The sequence below is a fragment of the Beta vulgaris genome, chromosome 4, assembly GCF_026745355.1.
Source record: "Beta vulgaris subsp. vulgaris cultivar EL10 chromosome 4, EL10.2, whole genome shotgun sequence".
NCBI lineage: Eukaryota > Viridiplantae > Streptophyta > Magnoliopsida > Caryophyllales > Amaranthaceae > Beta > Beta vulgaris.
The window spans coordinates 37,276,415-37,298,499 of record NC_079205.1 but is presented as its reverse complement, the minus strand read 5'-3'; the positions used below and the strand labels follow the sequence as shown (position 1 = coordinate 37,298,499).

Below are 22,085 nucleotides of genomic sequence, written 5' to 3'. Positions count from 1 at the left end.
TTCTGTGCCTTGTCCTTTAATGAGAATTCAAAGACCATGACCTTCAACTGATCAGGAGTGACCCCTTGGTGCTTAACGGTACGACGGAGTTGTTGAAATCGTTGTAAATGATTTGAAGGGTCTTCATATGGATGCCCGCCAAACTGGTTTTGTTGGATCATATTAATGAGAGCAGGCTTGATTTTGAAGTTGGCTGCCTGTATATCAGGCATAGTAGGGCCTGTGGGAACATTGCCTGGAGAAGGTACCCCATAAGACTTCAATGACTTAGGAGGCATGATTGATTTTGTTGGTTCTTCTGCGGTTTTTCCCTGATTAGCAGACTGCTTTTTCTTCTTTTGTGTCTTCTTGAGTTGCCGGAGGGTTTTCTCAAGATCAGGATCAGTTGGAACTGGAGTACCTGTTCTTTTACACCTGGACATAAAAGAAACAAAGAAAAATGTGCAGTGAGGTGGCCTCAATTGGAACTTGAAGTTCCAATGAGGCAGCAGAAATAGTTTAAATAATTAATCAGAAAGCTATAGAAACTAGCCGTCTCCCCGGCAACGGCGCCCAAACATGATGGGTTTTAAAATATACTGCAAGTGCACGGTGTCTGTTTAGCAGAAACTGGCAAATACGGGTCGATCCACAAGGAGAGGAGTTCTACAGATTTATGGTCAATTATTTAACTACTTCAAGAGAGAAAATCGATTGAAGATTTAATAACTAAACAAGAGTAAACTAGATTACAAAATGATATAAGTTTATCAAATAATTAAAAACCTAGGACAATTGATCGGTCACCATGCTTATACCAATATAATCACTACAATATAGTTCAACAATACTTGGATTGAAGTTCGAATAACTAGAGTATTTCGCTAATCCTTGGTCAGGCATTAACAACTTTTAAATTAACATATGCCAGTATGGCCGCTCAACATAATCAAATCTACCTATTGTAACAAGCCTCTAATGAAATACGATCTTTCGATTCTAATTCTTATTAGCTAAACATAACTCATGATATTGCGCAATTACATGAATTAAACAAGCATAACAAATCAATAGGAATTATTCTAATTCAATCCAAATATCAAAGAACATCAAACCACAATCATAAAGGTATAAACATGGCTTCCCTCTCTAATTCCTAGAAATAGCTTACTCACTCATGATAATAGTAAACTCAACAAACATGATCAAAGTAAAAGAATTCATTAAATTAAAGAAAGTAAAGAAGAATACCGAATGATTGAAGAACAATGAAAAGGAAATCAACGATCTCTATAATCTTCAAATGTAAAAGTTCAAACAAAACTAGAGAGAGAAAAACTAAGTATTTTGCCCTAAAAACATAGAAAATAAGATCCCCTAATCGAAAATAATAAAAATCTATGTATACTTTTTGCAGAACCGGCTAAATAAGGCAAAATAACCCGTCTCGGAAAACGGCCCGGTCGGGCGACGGTGATTCGACTTCTACGACAAAAAGGAAAATTCCCCCGGTCGGACGCGCAAGCGATTTTGGCACTTTTCTCGTCCGGTTGACCGGGCTAACATGCCTTGCATCCTGGTAAAATTTTCATTTCGCCCGGTCGACCGGGCGGAAAAATTGTGATTTTGCGTCAACTTGTGAAGGCTTTATCTCTCAAAACAGACGTTGGATTGGGGTGTGTGAGCTATCATTGGAAAGATCTTGAAGTCTAGTTTCTAATCCAACTGGAATTTCTTAATTATCAATTTTTTATCAAAAGTTATGATCAAAATAGTGAACAGGTGTCAGTTTTGGCTCTTCTTTCACTAACTCTTTGCTTCATTCTAACTCGAAATTGTCCCGAACGGATGCATTGTGATCCTTGTGCAAGTTATCTTCATCTTCAATGATTAATAGGCTCGATCTTAGATAATCATAATCAATTTGCATCAAAATAACCTGAAAATCATCAAGTAGTAGAGCACAACTTACGTAATTCATGCCATTATATTATGCACCTAAATGCTCTAAAGGGAGTCTAAATGCAATTAAAATGCATCTAAAAACTATATATAAATGTGAGATATCATTACACCACCCTTTTCCTAACAAACTGGTATCATGGAAGGTTTTAAGGTCGTCTTAGGTGTTTATAGATGAGTTTGATTAAATTATGCCAATGAAATTCGACATTAAGAAATTCTATAGGCAAGTAAATTTTTTCGCCTATGGAAATTGAAGATAAAAGTCATCTTGGTTCAAAGTGGTTGTCACAAGGCTCTTGAAGGTGAATCCATAAATCCTTTGGGTATAACAGATGATCAGTAGGAGGAGACGGGTCTGATGGCTCTTTCGGCAATTCAATTATGTCTCTCTGATGAAGTCTTGAGAGATGTTGCCAAGGAGACGACTGTTGCGGGTGTGTGGTTGAAGTTGGAGTTGGAGTCAATTTATATGACAAAGAGCGTGACCAACCATCTACTATTCAAATCTAGACTTCATGATCTCAGTCTAGAAGAATGTAAATCGCTTGAGTCTCATATAGATAAATTCTTCTCTATTATTATGGATATGCAAAACATCGATGTTGAGATCAATAATGAGGATATGGATATTAGGTTGTTGTATTCTTTATCGTCTTCGTATAAGCATTTTCGAGATACTTTATTGTATGGTAGAGATGATTTGAGTTTGCAGGTTGTTAAGGATGCCTTAACTCAGAGAGATTTAATTGACAATAAGTTGGTTAATAAATATAATAATCCCTCTTAAACTAATGTTTTGGTTGCTCATGGTGGTAAGAACTTAAGTAAAAATAAAATCTGTATCTATTGTCACGTGAAGGGTTATGTCAAAGCCGGCTGTTGAAAATGAAAGAAGAATGGGGGAAAGTCCAATGAGGACAAATCCGCAAATATGGCCAACAATGCCTTTAATGATGATCTTGCACTTTAGGGTTACAAGTTTTGGGGTTGCGGTTTCTACCATCTCTTCATGATCGGTGCCCTTTTGATATCTCTCGGTGAAACAAGAAACCGTGATGATTTTGCTATGGAGTTTATGTCTTTATGATAGATTGCTTTTGAGTTTGTAATAAAGTAGCAATCTTGGTTATGCATTAGATTTGTTCTAGTTATGTTATTTATTATCTCAATTTGGTATTTTTGTGTTTTAACTGCAATTTAGAAATTATTGATGTAATTTAATTTTCTGGAATTGCTTAAGTTTGTTGTTGAGATGAAGAAGTGTTTAAACAGAGTTTTGGTCAATTTGAATAAGCATGCTTGGCGTTGGTGACATTATACTATCAATCTAGGCCATGTGATGATTTCGTATACGGAGTTTTGTCTTCAAGGACGTACCGGTATACAATTTATAGATGATGTCCGTTCTTGATTGCCTAAAGTGATTAGGCTTATGAAATTCTATTTAAGGTGGAGGTTCTATGTTTATGGTGAGCATCATTTTTTTTGTTTTCAGTTCAAGGTGGAGTTATCTTGATTGATCAGTTTCAAGTCAAGGTGGAGATTTGTTATTTGTGACTTGAAATCTTGTGAAAATGGCATAAGGTTGACTTTGAATGCACGTATCTCTCAATCTATAAATGGTTTTGATGTGATTCAAATTTGAGGTGATAGCTTGTTCCAAGAGTTTTCCAACGACGGGTTGTACGCCCGATTTTGCTGAGAAACGAGAAAGTTATGGCTATTTTACGAATAATTGTCGAACCTGAAATTTCGTTAGGATTTTCTTATGTTATAAAAGGACCCTCTTTGTGATCAATTGTTTGACACACTTTTAAGCCATGAAGAATTTTATGACCCCTTGTATATTCTCTTTGTTTTCTCCATTATGATGAAGAAGCTTTCGAATTCCCCACCTGTGGACGTAAGTCTAAGGGTGCGTTATATTCAACTTATTGGTCCTGATCTTATCTGAACTTATCTGAACTGAACTTATTGAACCTAAACTGAACTTATTGGAACTTATTAAACTTGATTGGACCTGATTCAACTTATTGGACCTGATTGGAACTTATTGAACCTGATTGGAACTTATTGAACATTATTGGAACTTATTGACCTGATTGAAACTTATTAGACCTTATTGGCCCTGATTGAAACTTATTAGACCTTATTGGACCTGATTGAAACTTATTAGACCTTATTGGACCTGATTGAAACTTAGTAGACCTTATTGGATCTGATTGAAACTTATTTGACCTTATTAGTCAAAAAAATTGACCATTAATAACATAAATATTACCCCTAACGTAAATACTACCCCTCAAAATTTATTATGAAGTAATAATTATTAAAATTCATCCTTTAAAAAATTATTATTAATTGTCTCTTATGATAATTAATTTAACAAAAAAACATTACTATTTATATATTTGCTTATACATAACTTTCACCACTAATATATCTAATAGTCTTGTTTTGATTTTATAAAGCACTAGTAGAAAATCAAAAGTGGATTAACATTTATTGCTAACAAGTTAAAATTAGCACATATGAAAAATTCTCACTCCAGTTTCATTTATGTGAAGGTAGTAGAATGCATTAACTTCTTATCTCTCACTCTACTTTCATCTCTCACTTGTTACTTGTACCAAATTCCATATTATGCATTATTATAAAGGAGGGAGAAAATAAAAAGAAAATAAAAGAAAGAGAAAAAAATCAGCTAATATTATTTAATAATAATAGAATCAACTAATAGTAATATGAATAATCAAATAATAGACAATAATACAAGTATAATAATACTATACATTGGTACTTGAATAAAAATTTCTAATATTAACATAATAAGCTAATACTCCCTCCGTTTCCTAAAGATCTTCCCACTTACTGTTCCTACAGATACCAAGGAAAATCAAGTTGTGTGGGGCATGGTGTGAGTAAAGTAGGAGAGAGAAAGGGGTTAAGATAAATAAACAAATAAAAAAGTGTTAAAGTAGGAGAGAGAAAGGGAGTAAAATTGAATTAATAATGTAATGGTGGACCATATGATAGTGACATGAGAGGGTAAATAGGAAAATTTGTTTTGCCAGATAAGGAATAAAGCAAAAGAGGGAAGATCTTTTGGAAACACCCTTAAATGGAAAGAGGGAAGATCTTTAGGAAACGGAGGGAGTAGTAATATGAATAATAAAATAATAGACAATAATATAAATATTTAATGAAATAATAGACACTAATACAAGTATAATACTATATAATCATTGTGGTATTTTAATTAAAATTCTAATAATAACATAATCAGCTAATAGTGATATGAAAATGAATAATAAAATAATAGACAATAATACAAATGTTTATTGAACATTGACTATTTGGACCTTATTGGACCTTATTGGACCTTATTAGACCTGATTGGATCTTATTGGACCTTATTAGATCTGATTGGAACTTATTGGACCTTATTAGACCTGATTGGAACTTATTGCACCTGATTTGAACTTATTGCACCTTATTAGACCTTATTGGACCTTATTAGACCTTATTGGAACTTATTGCCCTTATTGGACCTTATTGTAACTTATCTGAACTAATCTGAACTTAATGGACCTGAAATTAATTTTTTAAGTTGAGGAGAACGCACCCTAATTTGACTGAACCATGTAAATCCTTGTTTATTTTATTCATCGTTCTTCTCATTCTTATTATTTTATTGACTTGTTCCGTATTAATCAAACGCTATACCACCATTTTCTTAATGGAGATAATAGGGGTACCCCATAAATTTTGAAATAGTACCTGGTGAAAAAATCCATTTTTTTTTTGTCAATGTGAATTATGAAAGCCGACACACAATCAAATTTGTTTTGTATGGCCTGATAAGCAGATCTAACCAAATGAATTTCTTCAGCTTTTGGTCTACTTTTCACTGTGCTACTAGGGAGCTTTTTCTTCCAGAGTTCAACGGCTAAAAATGAATTAAACTACTGTTTTCAAAGCAAACTATCAACGGTTACTTTACTCATTCTCATTCTCATTCTCAGCCAATAACCACAAATTTTAGTTTCCCATTCTTTATTTATTTACTAAAGTAGTTTACATTCTCTCATTTTGCTTACTGTTATTCCTTCCATATCTCCCTCTCATTTCCTTATTTTCAAAATTAAATTATCTCCCAACTATGAAAAATAAAAGTTCAGGAAAAAGTCCAAAACCACACAGAGTTCCACATAATCTTCAATATGATCCAAACTATAATTTCCATCCTAATTTTCAAATGCATATGCAAAATAATGGGAATCATCTTAATTATCATCCTAATTTCTTACATTATCCAAACCAAACAAATCCAAGAAATTTCCAACCTAATCAAAACTTCAATCCCCCTCCTAATTTCCAGATGTATATGCAGAATACTGAAATTCATCCAAATTTTCCAAACCCAGCAAATCCAAATCAAAATTTCATATCCCCTCCAAATTATCAAATGAATGTGCAGAGCACTTATCCAAATTTTCCACATTATCCGAACCAAACATATCCAAATAATATCCGACCCAATCAGGATTTCATTTCCCCTCCAAATCTTCGTATGACGAATCCAGGTCGGCGTCGAAACCATCCTAATTTCAGAAACCCACAACCAAATTCAAGTACTTCAGATAATTCAAACTTACTTCGCTGTCAAAATGTTCAGCCTTCTGAAAACTATGAAGATTCTTCAGATGCTGCAACTTCCTCCTTTGTGTCCGAACACTTTCATCCAAGGAATGCTCATCAAGAAAACAACGAAATATTATATCAAGAAGTTGGTGATCAAACTGAAGTGAAAGCTGATGGTGGTGATATACTAGAAGATGAAAGTTTCAGTTTGAGTTTGAGTTCGAGTTCGAGTTTGAGTTCGAGTTCTAATTCGAGTTCGAGTCCGAGTCCGAATTCAAAATATTTAAAAAGAAGGCGTAAAAAATATCGCAAATTTGATCGGATGGTTGACGATATGGTATATGACTTTGGTATCAATATGTTCAAATGGTTGGCTACTCAAATAAATGACTGAGACGCCCGCGCCTAGGCGTAGAGCCATAGGCGACGAGTTCAGACCGAAGGGATTTTGGGAATAAAGTTGGGGGAGAAGATGGGAGGTTTTGAAACAGCTAGGTTGCACAAACACGGATTCGAGTACGGGGTTTAGATTCGGGTACGTAATGGAAAATAGCAGGATTTTTAAATTTTAGGAATGGATATGCAAATCTATACAAGATACGTATTGGACACGAACACGGGTACGAATACGTGACCTAAAAAAATACCCATGCTTAGAGGTGTCAATTCAGTTCAACAGTTCAGTTATGGTTATAACCAAACAGTTCAGTTGATATCAGTTCAGTTTGTATCAGTTGAAATAATTAACAGTTCAGTTCAGTTAACAAACTTTTCAGTTCAGTTTAATTCAGTTTTTTCCCTTTCCATTTCCAGTTCAGTTCAGTTGCAGTTTAAATCAGTTTTAACCAAACAGTTAAACCAACCAACGGTTGAATCCATATCAGTTAAAATTTGTTGCAGTTATTTTCAGTTTTGTTTCGGTTTAACGAAAACCACATAACTTCGACAATAATCGCATCGGTTCGGGTAGAAGTTAATCACACTCTTGTTTTTGTTCGGGAAAAATTGAGCTTTATGTCGGTTTTGGCCATGTATTTTTTTCGGGTCCGGTTAAAAATTAATGCAACAAATAAGTGTTGTCGACACTTTCACAATTGCCTCAAAAAAACAGTTGTACTTCATAAAAACGTGTGACATCGGTTAAAGTGTACTTTATTACTAATATATATGATTCGAAATAAGACAAATTTATGTTAATGTCTTACTCTTAGTGTATTAGTTCAATGGATTAATATATCTATAATCGACTTAAAATAAGTTGATTATGGATTAGCTCAAGGTATTTATGTGAATCGATAAGTGAAATCAAGATAACAATACTCCATTTAAGTTAATCGTTAACAAGTTATATTCAATTTGAAACTCACATATCTTAGCCAAACTAAAAGAAATCACAATTGATATTAGATTAGATTGATGTATCAACGTAAGTCGATAGAGTAATAGGAACTCAAAATGTTTACTTAAATTGAAACATGTTGTTATTGGAATGAGTGTATCAATGTAAGTCAATAAGCTAATCCAAGATAATAACAGTACTCTACTTAAGTTAATCATCTTTACGTTGAGTTCATTTAGGAACCGAAAGCATCTAATTCAGTTGCAACAAATGTATAATGATGTAACTCAGTAGATTGGTTAATATAACAATACTCCATTTAAGTTAATCGTCTATACGTTAAATTCATATTGAAACTCAAAACATCTATTTAAACAGTATCATAAGTTTATTTCAAGATAATAATAGTATTCTAAGTAGGTACTTAGATTACTTATTAAGTTAATTAGTTAGTTATTTATTTAGTCTTATTGGGTCACTATATAACAACAAAAAGTGTTTAACAAATTAGTGTAAGGTTATTAGATATTGTATTAATTTGAAACGATGACATAAATGAAAATAAGAAAACTCCAATGTAGTTGATCGTTTATAAGTTGCAATTATTTTAAATTTCAAATATTTAATTTAAGTGAACCAAGTTAATACTCGATTATATAATGTATCAATGTAAGCTTACAATGTAACCTGAAAGGGCATTGATCTATCAAAATGAACCTTGGTCGAGCTTTATGTGTCGCAAATACAAAACATATTACTAAAGCAAAACAAGTTGATAAGTGAAGTTGTTATACCTTATTCGATTATATGTTATATATGTGAATACATCTAAACACTTAAACAAAGTGAAATAACTTGTTACTGCATAAGACTAATGTATACTGATTAATGTTATTGCATTATATATTGATACAAGTTGATAAGTTAATTGGTGTATTGTATATGATTTACATTAATTTTTTGGGGTAAAGATACTTTTTTTTTTTTAAGGGGAGAGTAAAGATACTTTGTATTATGAAATAATTTGTATTCTGTTTACGTTGACTTATGTCAAAGATACTTTATACTCTTATATACTTTGTATTCTCTATTGAACATAACAACGGTCTTTGTAATTTGATCGTTTTAAGTCAATGAACTCATTAAAGTTAAACAATTGAAATAAAATAATATGTTATCAGATAACATCAATTCACTAATGTAAGCCAAAAGTTTAATTAAATAACTCAAGACACCATTTAAATTAATCGTCTCCATGTAACACTAATTTCGTAGCAAAAGTATTTATTTTAATTCATGCAAGTATGCAACAAGTAACAAATTGTTATTGAATAAAATAATAATAATAATAATAATAATAATAATAATAATAATAATAATAATAATAATAATAATAATAATAATAATAATAATAATAATAATAATAAAAACAAATGTCGAGTTTATGGGCCGGCCCGTTTAAATGAACCCAAGACCCAACTGCCCTAACCCTAATGACCGACTCTACTCACTATATATATAACACATTCAGCTTCCTCCCCTCATACTCATTCAGTCATTCGAAGTTTCGAACCCTAACCCTAATGACCTATAACTAAAACGGCGACAATCAAGAGCTGAATGTGCTCAACTGCTCACACTCAATTCTCTCATCTCTTTCTCTTCTCAAAATCTTTTCATCTCTTTCTCTTCACAAAATCTTGTCATCAAAATGCGATCCTCTTTCAATTTCGAAATTTATACCCCCTCAATTTTCTCACCTCTAAATATACACTAAATTCCTCCACATTTTCTGGCGCGCAGCGACGACGACGGAGTTAACGACGGTGGGAAACAACGACGGTGGGCTTAACGGCGGAAACAAAGACGGTGGGCTTAACGACGACGGCGGATTTCGTATTTAAAGGCGTTTAAACTTTGAAGGCTTCAACGAAGGTTATGTGTATTCTTCGTTTTCGCTTTTTTTTTGTTAAAATTTCATGCTTTATGTTATTTGAACGTTATCTGCTTCTTTGTGCCTTAGATCTGAAAGATTTTTATTTTTTTTTAATTTTATGTCTTCGATCTATAACGTTTTATGTTTTTTTTTTAAGTTTCCATCATGTTTCATGCACTATTATGGCTATTTAATTATTTTTATAGAATTTCCTGTCGATTAATTATCTAGGTTGCTTAGATCCGAAAGTTTTAGGAGTTTTTTATTTCTTTTATGGCTTAGTTCTAAAGATTTTATATTTTTTTTTAATATATATTTAATTTTGAGTTGATATTTTATACATGATCCGAATATTTTATGATTGTTTCTTAGATTGGAATGTTCTAGGTTTTTTACTTTTATGTTTTTTTTGCTTTATTTATATATTAGAGAATATTCACTATTCAGTAGATATTTTATAGTCTATGACTTAGAAATTAGAATCTGAACATTTTATTTCTGCTTTAGATCTAAAATTTTAATTTTTTATGGCTCATATGTTATTGTTGTTTTGTTTTTTTTACATAATTTTATTCGAATTTTTAGATCATACTTTAGGGTTTTTTTATTTATATTTTAGGGTTGTTTACTTAATATTTACCCTGACCCGGACCCATCTGACCCTGACCCGGACCCATCTGATCCTGACCCATCTGACCCTGACCCGGACCCATCTGACCCTGACCCATCAGACCCTGACCCGGACCCATCTGACCCTGACCCATCAGACCCTGACCCGGACCCATCTGACCCTGACCCATTAGACCCTGACCCGGACCCATCAGACCCTGACCCGGACCCATCAGACCCTGACCTATGTCTTTATCTGATTTTTTTTTTGAAGTTTTTGGTTTTGCTGTTGTTAGATTGCCCTAGTCTCAGTTGACATAGCCTTGTGTATTTCTTTTTTCTGTTTTTTTTGTTGATTTTTTTGTCTTTGCTGTTGTTTATTCTGCCCTAGTCTCACTTCACCTAGGCTTATTTATTTCTTTTATCTGTTTTTTTAGTATTATGTTTATGGTTGTTAACTTGTTACTTGACCAATTTAAATGTTTTCCAGAATCATACTTATGGATCCTGATTCACTTGGTCCACCACCTGGTTTTTCTCTAGGTACATATTTTTACATTGGGTATTTTCATTTTCAGTTTTATTTATTTTATGCATTTCTGATTTTCTTTATTGTTGTTTGTAGAGGAGATTGAGACTATTGGGTCCAATAGGACCATAATTGAGACTTCTCCTGTTGTGTCAAGCAAAAAAAAAAAGGAAGAGGTCTTCTCCACCGGAAGGTAAGCGTAGGGCTCCCATATGGAATCATTACACTTTTTCCATGGTGGAAGGTAAAGATGGTAAGGTTATGCCTCAGGCTACTTGTAAGTATTGCAATGTTGCAAAATACTGTGCTGACCCTTCTTATGGTACTTCTAATGCTTCTAATCACATTGAAAAGTGTCATGCTTATTTAAAACACAAAGCTGAAAATCCTGATGTGTGTTCTGTGTTTGATCAAAAGACTTATTGCAAAATGTTTGCTGAAGCTATAATGTGCCATGCATATTCACTTAGAATAGTTGAGCATGAGAAACTTAGAGAACTGCATTCTTACCTTAATCCGAATGTTAAACACATTACTAGGAATACAATATTAAGATATTGTCATGTACAACATAATGAAATGAATCTTCTTTGCAAGCATCTCTTAGTTTGGTTAATAGTAGGGTATGTTTTACATGTGATTGTTGGACTTCTGGTGTATCTTCTCGTGGTTATCTAACTTTGACAGTACATTATGTGGATAATAATTGGAATTTAAAATCTCATATTCTGAATTTTAAGTACTTTCCACCACCACATAAAGGTATTGATATATATATGTTTGTTTTGGGGTTAATTAAGGAATGGAGGTTAGAGGGAAAAACATTTTCAATGACATGTGATAATGCTTCTTCTATGGATGTTATGGTAAGTAGATTGAAATCTGATTTACATACTCATTCTGGTTTACCTTTGAATGGTAAGTTTTTTCATGTGAGATGTTGTGCACATGTTTTAAATCTGATTGTGCAAGCTGGCATGAATGTTGTTGATGATTGTGTGAGAAAGTTACGTTGTGCTGTTAATTATATTGATGGATCGGATACTAGGTTGACCAAATTTGAACAATGTGTTGTTGATTCTCATATTTCATTTTCGGGAAAGTTGAGGTTGGATGTTCCCACAAGATGGAACTCCACTTATTTGTTGATGATGAGGGCTCTCCAAGCTAGGAGGCTATTGATTTATTTGCTATTAGAGAGTCCTCTTTTGATTATGGACTAAATTTAGGGGAATGGGAGATTTTTAAAGTATGGTTGTGACTTTCTTGAGCCTTTCTACCATATTACTGTTTTGTTTTCTGGATCTAAATATCCTACTACTAATTTATATTTTAAGAATATCATTGCAATTGAGAGATTATTAGAAGTAGGTCAGTTCATGAAGTTGATAGTATTAGGGAAATGGCAAAGGAAATGTTAAAAAATTTGAAAATATTGGGCTGATTATTCTTTTGTGCTTTCTATTGCTGTTTTGCTTGATCCTCACTACAAGATGAAGTTTGTTCAAAGTATGTTTGGTTGTTTGGTTGTGGGAGTAGAAATGGAGAGAAAAGTGAAAGTTGTTTATAATGCATTTGTGGAGCTTTACAAATTCTATGACAACGTTTCTACGGCTTCTTCTCTACTTCTTACCCCAGTTCTACATCTACTCAAACAATGGCTAGTATGATTCAGGTGTTTATTTTGGCCAAATTTATTTTTTTTTATTTGTAAATTGTTGTAATAAGCTGTCTTATTATATCCATTCTGTTTTTTTTAGCAATTCGAGGCCAATAATTATAGTGGCTCCGATGCTGAAAGTGGTGTAGATGCATACCTAAATGCACCATTGATTCCACGCAGTGACGTTGATTTTGATGTTCTTAAATTTTGGCAGTCTTCTGCCTCTATATATCCTGTTTTGTCTAGAGGATGGCCAAGGATATTTTGGCAATCCCTATTACATCAGTTGCTTCGGAATCCTCATTCAGCATGGGTGGGAGAGTTTTGACCAAATATAGGTCATCTCTCCTTCCCAAAAATGTTGAGACTTTTGTGACAACTCAAAATTGGTTGTTTGGATACTTAAAAGAGGAAGAGGTTGATGAGTGTTATGAGGTTGTGAAAGATGCTCTTTGTGAGGAATTAGACTTATCACCAGATTGTTGATTGGTGTCCCCACTGTACTGATTTGTGGGTTTTTGTTTCTTATCAGTGCTCAAGTGTTAGTTGCTAACACTTGATATTCGCAACTTTTGGTTGCTCATTTTTTTGGTGGATACTAATTGGTTATATTTATAATCGTTTGATGGTCTTTTTTGGTGATGGTAGCTAACAATGCGTTTTACTTTGATGAGCCCCTTTTGTTGTGTTGGGCCTGTTTTTTACTACATTGGTTGGCTGGTTCAGTTCCATGGTACTGGATTTTGTAATTGTTGGTTTGGTTGTTTGCCTTGAGGTGTTAATGAGTTTCAAGAAGAATTTCTTGAATAAATTATTTAACCATTAGTTTTGGTTGTGATTCTTGGATTCTTATGCTTTGGAACTCTCTCTTTTGAGGTATTCTGTTGAGCTTGAGTAATATGCCCCTTTTGTTTTGTTGGGCTGGTTATTTGGTAATGGTATATGCTGTCCCTTGAGCTGGTTTTTGATAAAGATATGCTGTCCCTATAATCTGTTGAGCTTGATGAATAAAGTCCCGAAAGATTTCCTAACCTATCTTTTTTGGTTGTGACCCTTGGATTCCTATGCTTGGGAACTCTTCTTTTTGGGGTTTTTTTGGGTTTAAATAAAAGAGATGCCCATAGGTTTCCTTGCTGGATGCACTAAAATTGATTTGTTGTGGGAATAATTCGGGACAGTGCTCGATGATGATATTTTTCATGTAACAAAGTTGGGCTTTCGAGCTTTGTGAATCTTTGTTATCTGATCTGAGAGCCCAATACATTAGAAATATTAATATTTTCACAGTCAATGGTAAGTTTTTTTTTTGGACAGTGGCAATGGTAAGTTAAGGTAATTAGTTTGCTTTATTTTTTTATATTAAGTTGTTTTTTCTATATCAAGTTAATTAAAAATTTGTGTTCTAATTGTGTTTTTGTTCTTCTTATTAGCAAGAATGATGTAGTGTAGTTTAATCTTTCTTGTAATGTATTTAATTTATGATTTTTGTATAGTTAGTTTAGATTGTAAAATATGAATATTAGAGGTTATATACATTGGAAATTTTGTCCTAATTTTCTCTCTTCATTGAATTTTTTTTATTTATAGTAAGTTTAGTGTGAATGTTCTTTAAAGCCCATAACATTCAAACTATCTAAAGGTTTGAGATAACATTTTCAACTGAAAGTTTATTTATAAATATTATTTAAATATTAATTTAAGGTTTTTGATATGCATGATGGATATTGTGAAATCATCTAATGAGAATGGTAAATGTGAATATCTTTGGTCTGAAAAGATCATGTAATGAGAACTGAAAATTATTTAACGATTTGTGTCAAATGTGTTGTGGACTTGTGGTTCAAATTTTCAATGAAATAAAATAAAAAGGTTTAATAGATTTGAATATATCATTTTATATTGAAATAAAGTGATGATGTCATAACTTTATATTAATAATATAATATTATCATAAATTTATGTGAGTGCTAATAATATCATCATAAATTTCGTGAATTCGAATACTATAATAAATTTAGGTAATATGTAAATTCATTTGTTAGAGTTAGAAATTCGTTTCTAACAATTTCAATTTAAATGGGTTTCAGTTCAGTTTCGGTTTCAGTTCAGTTCAGTTTCAGTTTCAGTTTGAATCAGTTCAGTTAATTCAGTTACATATTCAGTTCAGTTCAGTTCAGTTGATCAATCAACTTTTCAGTTTTTCACAGTTATTTTCAGTTACAGTTTGTTTCAGTTCAGTTGCAGTTCAGTTTTGGTTTTTCATTTACAGTTTATTTCAGTTTCAGTTTAGCATTTTTCAGTTGATTTCAGTTACAGTTATTCTCAGTTCAGTTTAATTCAGTTTAAATTTCAGTTTATTCAGTTCAACCATCAGTTTATTAACCAAACTGACAGCTCTACCCATGCTACATAGGTTGCAAAACACCCATCTGTTATCTGTACTGGGGGATGCAGTCTTAAAAATTGTTATTTGATCTACTGAAACGTGAACGTGTATTTAACATTTAATCTTGTTTTTTTTTTCACGTGTTTACTAAGGCTATAAGTTATAACTGATCTATCTGATTATTTTCTTTATTGTATTTCATAATTCTCTCAAAGTTTTGTTTAGCTCTGTTTGTGCATGAGAAGGATACTGTATTATAATGGCTATTGTGAACCAAGATGACCAAATTTTGACATATGAATGTAAACCAAATGAAATTTTAGTAATTAAAATAAAATGCTAGATATATATAGTTGTAGAATTTAATACAATCTAAAAAAAATTCAATCTACTTTACTATTTATATGATACTATGTCGTTATAGTTGAAACTATTATAAATTTGAGATATATTTTAGTACGCTTGTCTCATAGATATATTTTAGTATGATAATATGTCGTCATAGTTGAATATACTATTATAAATTTGAGATATATGTTAGTATGCTTGGGAAGATCGGAAGAGTGGAGAAAATTTGGGTTACTTTTATTAGTTTGGGAAAAAAAATACATTAAAGCGATTTGATCCTAATTATTAAATTTTGAACTCCACGTGTAACAAAACTCATTGTAACAAAAGAAAGGAAGATGTGCCATGACTAGGGGTGATAATGAGCCTGACAAGCTCGCGAGCAGCTCGGGCTCGGCTCGGTCAAAGCTCGGTCAAAGCTCGGCTCGTTGAAGCTCGGCTCGAGCTCGGGCTCGGCTCGAGACTTAAACGAGCCGAGCCGAGCTAGGCAAAGCTCGGCTCGTAAAGCTCGTGAGCAGCTCGTTTATTATTTTATATTAAAAAAAATATTCTTATTAAAAAATATTTTATATTAAAAAATTTAATACTAATTTATATTTTAATTTAGATTACAAATTATATATTTTAATTTGTGATCCAACTTCACCTCTACTCCACTAGGCACTAAAGTCCCACATTGGTTAAGAAAACAAGGATCAACCTTATTTTCTTTATAAATAGCTACTATTATTCCTTACTTCAACTTAAAGTTTAATTTTGTATCTCCTTGGTTGGGAAACAAAAACTATACTTTATTTTCTTCATAGAGGGAATGAAGTATAATTTTAAATAGTTGATTATTTAATCCTTAAAATATTTGATAATTTTTTCTTTAGCAAAACATGGAGTCCCACATTGAAATTTTAACAATGCTAGGAGGGATTCCAAGTTATAAAAGCATATGTAAACAAAACAAGGGTATAATGAGTTTGTTTTCTTAACAAAACATGGAGTCCCACATTGAAATTTTAGCAATGCTAAGAGGGATTCCAAGTTATATATGCATATGTAGAATGAGTTTGTTTATCTTAAACAAAATATAAAGTTCCACATTGAAATGGGGATAGTGAGTTTGTTTTTCTTTAACAAACCATGAAGTCCCACATTGAAATCTTAGCAATGCTAAGAGGGAAATCAAGTTATAAAAGCATATGATGGGTGAGTGAACAAGCTCACCAACTTCGAGCCAAGCCGAGCTCATTAGTCGAGCCTAAACGAGCTCGCGAGCCGAGCCTAAGCGAGCTCGCGAGCCGAGCCTAAACGAGCTCGCGAGCCGAGCCTAAACGAGCTCGCGAGCCGAGCCTAAACGAGCTCGCGAGCCGAGCTCGAGCCCCAAATTTCCATCACGAGCCGAGCTCGAGCTCGGCGAGCTCACGAGCCGAGCCGAGCCTGGGAAATTATAAACGAGCTCGAGCCGAGCCCGGTGCTATTCGGGCTCGGCTCGCTCGATAAGCACCCCTAGCCATGACAATTGACATGTACATAAACGACAAAACGACGATATATTCTTCCTAATTATAATTTGTTTTATATATTGTTACTATTTCAAACATTTTTTTCTCCTTTCCTATTCTTTCTTGCACTTGTTAGTCATGAGCTAGGAAAGCTTCCTAGCAAAATATATCGTAATTAAGCTAAAGTAATTAATTTATCTACAATGATGTTCACAAGTTAAATTTGACCTATAACGTAAATCAGACAGTATTGTCAAGTTTGAATCCCTTGGTATTGCTTGCATCCTTGGAAAACTCAGATAAAACAAGCTCCTCTAGCTTAATAAAGCAACAAACCTACTCTCTTTATGTACTAATCTCTTCTTTTTGTTGATTGTACCTCAAGTTATAATTATGCTTCACGAGAACATTCAATAATAATGTCCACAGTATCTCTTTGTGTTCTATGGATTTCTGGAACCTGTTTTGCATAATGAGCATCCTACACGTAGCAATTTACGAGAAGATATACATTCTGTAACACTGTAACTAATCAAGCAATTACTCTTTCTCAAGGAGCCTAATTTTCATGATTAACAATTCACAAACTCTGCATTTTCCCTGAAGATGATTGATCAAGCTCCGAATGCATTCGCTATTTCTGCTCATGAAGTACGCCTGATGTTGTTGGACAATAACCAACTCTAACAAAACAAAATGCTTCAAGTAAGCAGCTCTTTGCAACAACACTTTTCATGATATTCATGCTTCCTGCTGTGCGCCTGTGCCAACTTCCTAATAATCCTCGCATTTTATATATTCGGAACACTTGAGAAAGAAGATAACAGCAATTGTATTTGTGGCCTCTACCTCACACAATTTAACCAGATGTATTCCCTCTCTTTAGCAGCTTATTATGCATTTTTCAATCCATCTAAAGTCATTTATTTTCTCTTCATCCTATTCTTCACATCATATAGGATTTTTATTAGTTTAGCGTCCTTTTCTAAAGGACCAGGTGAAGATGACTTTTCCGATATAGTTTTTTCAGGAAGATCCACAAATTACTCTTTACATGTGATGCCGCTAAGATAGCTATTGAAATTAGCAGTAATTTTCAAGGGACATTGAAAATTCTATATAGCCTGGTGAAAGGGATAAATTGTCATACCACCGTAGAGGAAAATCTTCTCTGAATTTGACAAATCCGAAACAATAATAATAACCTTGAAAAGAGCTGAAAGAAGAAAAATAGTTGCAAAGTATGCAACTACTTTACAAACATAATCTTGTCCTACTAAAAGTTACAACACAAAACACAGTTCTAAACAATTTACATGGAGGCAGCAGCTGCTTTTGATGTTGAAATAGGACCTCTGCTGGCAACAGTTCTAGCACGAACAGCTCCTCCTTTGCTCACTTTCCTTTCAGAATCCTCATTAATACCACCAGCAAAGTCAGAAATCGCGTGTCTTTGAAAGCCGACAGGACTTAATTCATCTCGACTGCAAGACTTTGAAGTCCAACAATCAGTAGAATCAGCTGAAGTTGGCTCCCAAGATGTAGAAGAAACCCAATTCTGCTGAATTCCACCCACGTAACTGTTGCTACCAGAAGACTCTTCATCATCCATCTCTGCACCCCTCTTTCTTACTGTCACATACTTGTGTAAACTGGGTTCCATCAGATCATCACCAACTTTTACTTCTGATTCAACAAAGGGGTCTTTGGACTCCACTACTCTTTTATTACCACTGTGAAAAGACAAGTTGGTTTCCCTCGGGCTTTTTCGCCTATCTTCATCAGTGCCTGTCATGGAGTTTAGATCCGCAACAGCTTCGAGGATTGAACAGGCTTTGCTGACACATGGTGGGAGTGTAAAAGGAGTGCTTGCATCAATGTTAGAACCGACACTATTATTGCTGCTACTGCCGTTTCCATTTGCATTTGAACTTTTCTTCTGGTGGAAATTCTGAATATCTTGCAGGAGCAGCGAGTTATAGTTTGTAGCGGGAGTTGGGGTTAGAAGAGCTTCAACATTGATGTCTAGGTCTCGTGATCGCCTTCCAGACCTACTCCTCGTCAACTTTTGAGGCAAATTCAGGGTGTCAGTGCCCGAGAAAACAACCGGAGTCACCATAGCATCGTACTCACTTGCATCTAACGGTTCTCTCTTATCCACACCTGTTTGCTCAACATTATGTGGCTGATGCTCATTCACCCTGCAGTAATTTGTTTTTGTTATCTCATAACCTTCTGCCCCTCTACTGTTAGTTCTTCTGTGAGTCCCCTGAGTAGCTGCTTTACCATTGTTTGTCTCACTATACTTAATCTGCTGCATAACAGATTTACAAAATAGGAGATGTATTTCAGCTTATATACTATAAAATTGAGGGCAGAAATTATACATAAAAACTCAATACTCAGTACACTGTTATATTGTAGAATCAAGGTTTCACTTTCTTTGGCAAAAGTATGTGGAAATCAGAAACAAACACCCATTGAAGAATCATCATTTGACACAAATTTGAACTAAAAATGTCAATTAGATAGCAACTTTAAAGGCATTTCTTATTCAAAATATTGTAATTCACACGAATTTGCACTAAAAATTCAAAGAAATTAGCAAGTATAAAAGCTTGAATATTTTTATAACCTTTCGTCAGTAAAATAGAAATTCTAAAATGAACAACTAGGTACAACAAAAATCCAAGACAAACAACTAGCAAAAACAAGAAATGAACATAGAAAATTAAAGAGCAGAAGTGAGTGTATACCTGAGATCCATAAGTGATTGGCTGCTTAACAACCAGATTATCTTCCTCAGTCTCTTTTCCTTTGTGCACTGCCCTCTTATTAGAAAGAGGATGAAATGGAAGCGAATTTACATCAATCTCGTTCAAAGGAGTTCTTCGATAAGGCGAATGCTCCGCCTTCCTTGATCCATTCCTACTAAGCGACCCCTGCTGCTGAGCCCCTCCATTCCCATTCCCATTCCCATTCCCTTGGTTGGCAGCCCTAGCAGGTGATTGAGACCGTGGTGATCCCACATTCCTCTTCACCAAAACCCGCTTCACATTCCCATTATCTCCTCCATTCCCATTCCCATTATTCCCATTCCCATTATTCCCATTGTTGGTCTTTTCCACTGACAGTGAAGTAACAGTTGCAGGTACAGACACCAATTTAGCAGGTCTGACATTTCCATTTCCATTTCCATTTCCATTCCCAGTACTATGAGTGATTGGACTCTCTGACCTTCTAGCAGGAGATCTACTAATCCTTCTTCCATTACTTTGACTTCTCTCTCTACTTCCTGACCTTTGTTGTTGCTGGTCCCTCTCTCTACTCCTACTTGGCGTTGTCCTCCTCCTATTCGATCCCCTCGACTGCCGCCTCCTCGTCCTCTCATCCTCCTCATAACTCACCTCAATCAATTCATCATTCCCATTTCCACCATTCCCATTCCCATCAACAATCTCATTCTCTCTATCAAAATCAAAACTTCTCTTTGACCCACAATACCTTCTTCCATTCCCATTCCCTTTCCCAGATGAACTCCTACTAAGCCTACCACACTGAATCAAAATTGCATCAACTTCTTCCTTTGTGCAACTAGAAGTCCTTACCACCTGTCCACTTGCAGCTGCTGCCATTATATTCCTTCCTACTTCTTCCACCTCGCGACCCGGCTCACTCGAATTCGATGAATTATTCGACCCTGACCCGTCTGAATCTCGGTTGCTCTTCCTGTGTTGAATTACAAACACTTCTTTCTTCTTTTTAGCTAAAACCTCAATTTTTCCATCTCCATTTTCTCTCTCCTCTGGATTCTTTGTCTCAAATGCACCAATTTGCGTCTTCTTCTGCTCCACTTTAGCTTCAACATTCAACTTTTGTAGTTTTTTTGGATCATTTTGTTGGGTTTGCGACACAGAAGATGGTATAGATTTTGAACATGGGTCAGTCTTGCTCAAACAGCATCCCATTTCTCACAAATTTTTTGTGTGGAATTTCAAATTTGTGGGTTTTAATTAGATTATAAAGTTGGTTAAGGAAAAAAAAACAAGATTAACGAAAAATAAGAGAAGATTAAGGAATTAATGTAACATAGTGAAGAAAGAAAATTGTTGAGGTGAGCAAAATGAGAGGTACAAACGAATAAGATTCAAATAGATATTGGAGAGAGAGAGAGTGAGAAAAAAGGCTCAGTTTTCAAGGTGGGAGATGAATTCAAATTTTGGGTGAAAAGCGGGCAAATCTGGAAATGTAGCCGTTGAAGAAGTGGGTGGTCTGTTCTGTTTTGGATTTTGATTTGGACTTTTTGTTTTCTAGTAGTGCCCTCTTCAAGTAACTTCAAGACCCTACATCTTACTTTCTCTTTTTTCTTTTCTCTTTGGTGATTATTTAATGTTTAAGAGAGAAAAAAATTCGTATTGTTTTCCTAAATGTGAATGTTTTTTGTCATGATGTAAAAAAGTGATTTGATTTTAATTCCTTAACGGCTACTTTGTGCATGTTACTACATTGTTGGGAATTTTTTGTAGCTAGTATTGTGATTAAGGTTTGATTATTAGAATTTATGTTCAAATTTTTGTAATTTTTCAACTTTTTAAATTGATTGATGGTGGATCTTTCAATTTATTAGTCAGTTAATTTTTTTAAACAAATAGGAAAAAAAAAATCAAAGGTTCCTTATTTCATAATCAGATCAAGAGTTAGAAAACAAGACTATATAAGAAAAATTATATATAAAAAAAAAATCTGACTTCCGATGACAAAGGAAGAGGCAGTCAGGCGGCTATAGTTATGATAATTGGACCAATAGATGAAATTAAAGTAATTTGGTTAAATCCAAAGTGTTAATCGAACCAATTAAAAGCTAATATGGTCATACATCCTAATTACTCTTGGTATATAATTCACTTTTTTATAGCATTATCAACATAGTTATATTTTCATTTTCATTTTTATATGTAAACATCTTTACAGAAAAGTGACAATCTCATAGACAGACTATGATTTTGGAGACAAACACGAAGAAGATAAGCCTGGAATTGGATGACTCTCTAGGCCTGTAAATAACCCCATATGAGGGTAGTATTACCAAGGGGATTGAGTAACGGCTCACGGGGTAAAAGTTCACAGCAGCAAAATCAATAGAAGCTCTTCTCGATCATTCTTTTTTCCATCATCTCTCCCAAGTTCCACCAAT

The 22,085-nt window shown here is 34.0% G+C and overlaps 1 protein-coding gene across 2 annotated transcripts; it reads right to left on the bottom strand.

The window, feature by feature from the left end:
• Nucleotides 1-18,011: 18,011 nt before the first annotated feature.
• On the bottom strand, nucleotides 18,012-21,476 carry LOC104907410 (uncharacterized protein At1g65710). Of its 2 annotated transcripts, none has more exons than XM_010696333.4 (2): nucleotides 19,648-21,476; nucleotides 18,012-19,202 (listed from the first exon to the last, which is right to left on the bottom strand). In XM_010696333.4, the coding sequence occupies exons 1-2, from the start codon at nucleotides 20,857-20,859 to the stop codon at nucleotides 18,204-18,206; spliced, it is 2,211 nt and encodes a 736-aa protein (XP_010694635.2). In that variant the 5' UTR covers nucleotides 20,860-21,476; the 3' UTR covers nucleotides 18,012-18,203. The 2 variants fall into 2 exon arrangements, with proteins under 2 accessions (XP_010694635.2, XP_010694634.2); XM_010696332.4 differs by having other exon boundaries at nucleotides 18,012-19,205; nucleotides 19,648-21,475.
• Nucleotides 21,477-22,085: the final 609 nt, after the last annotated feature.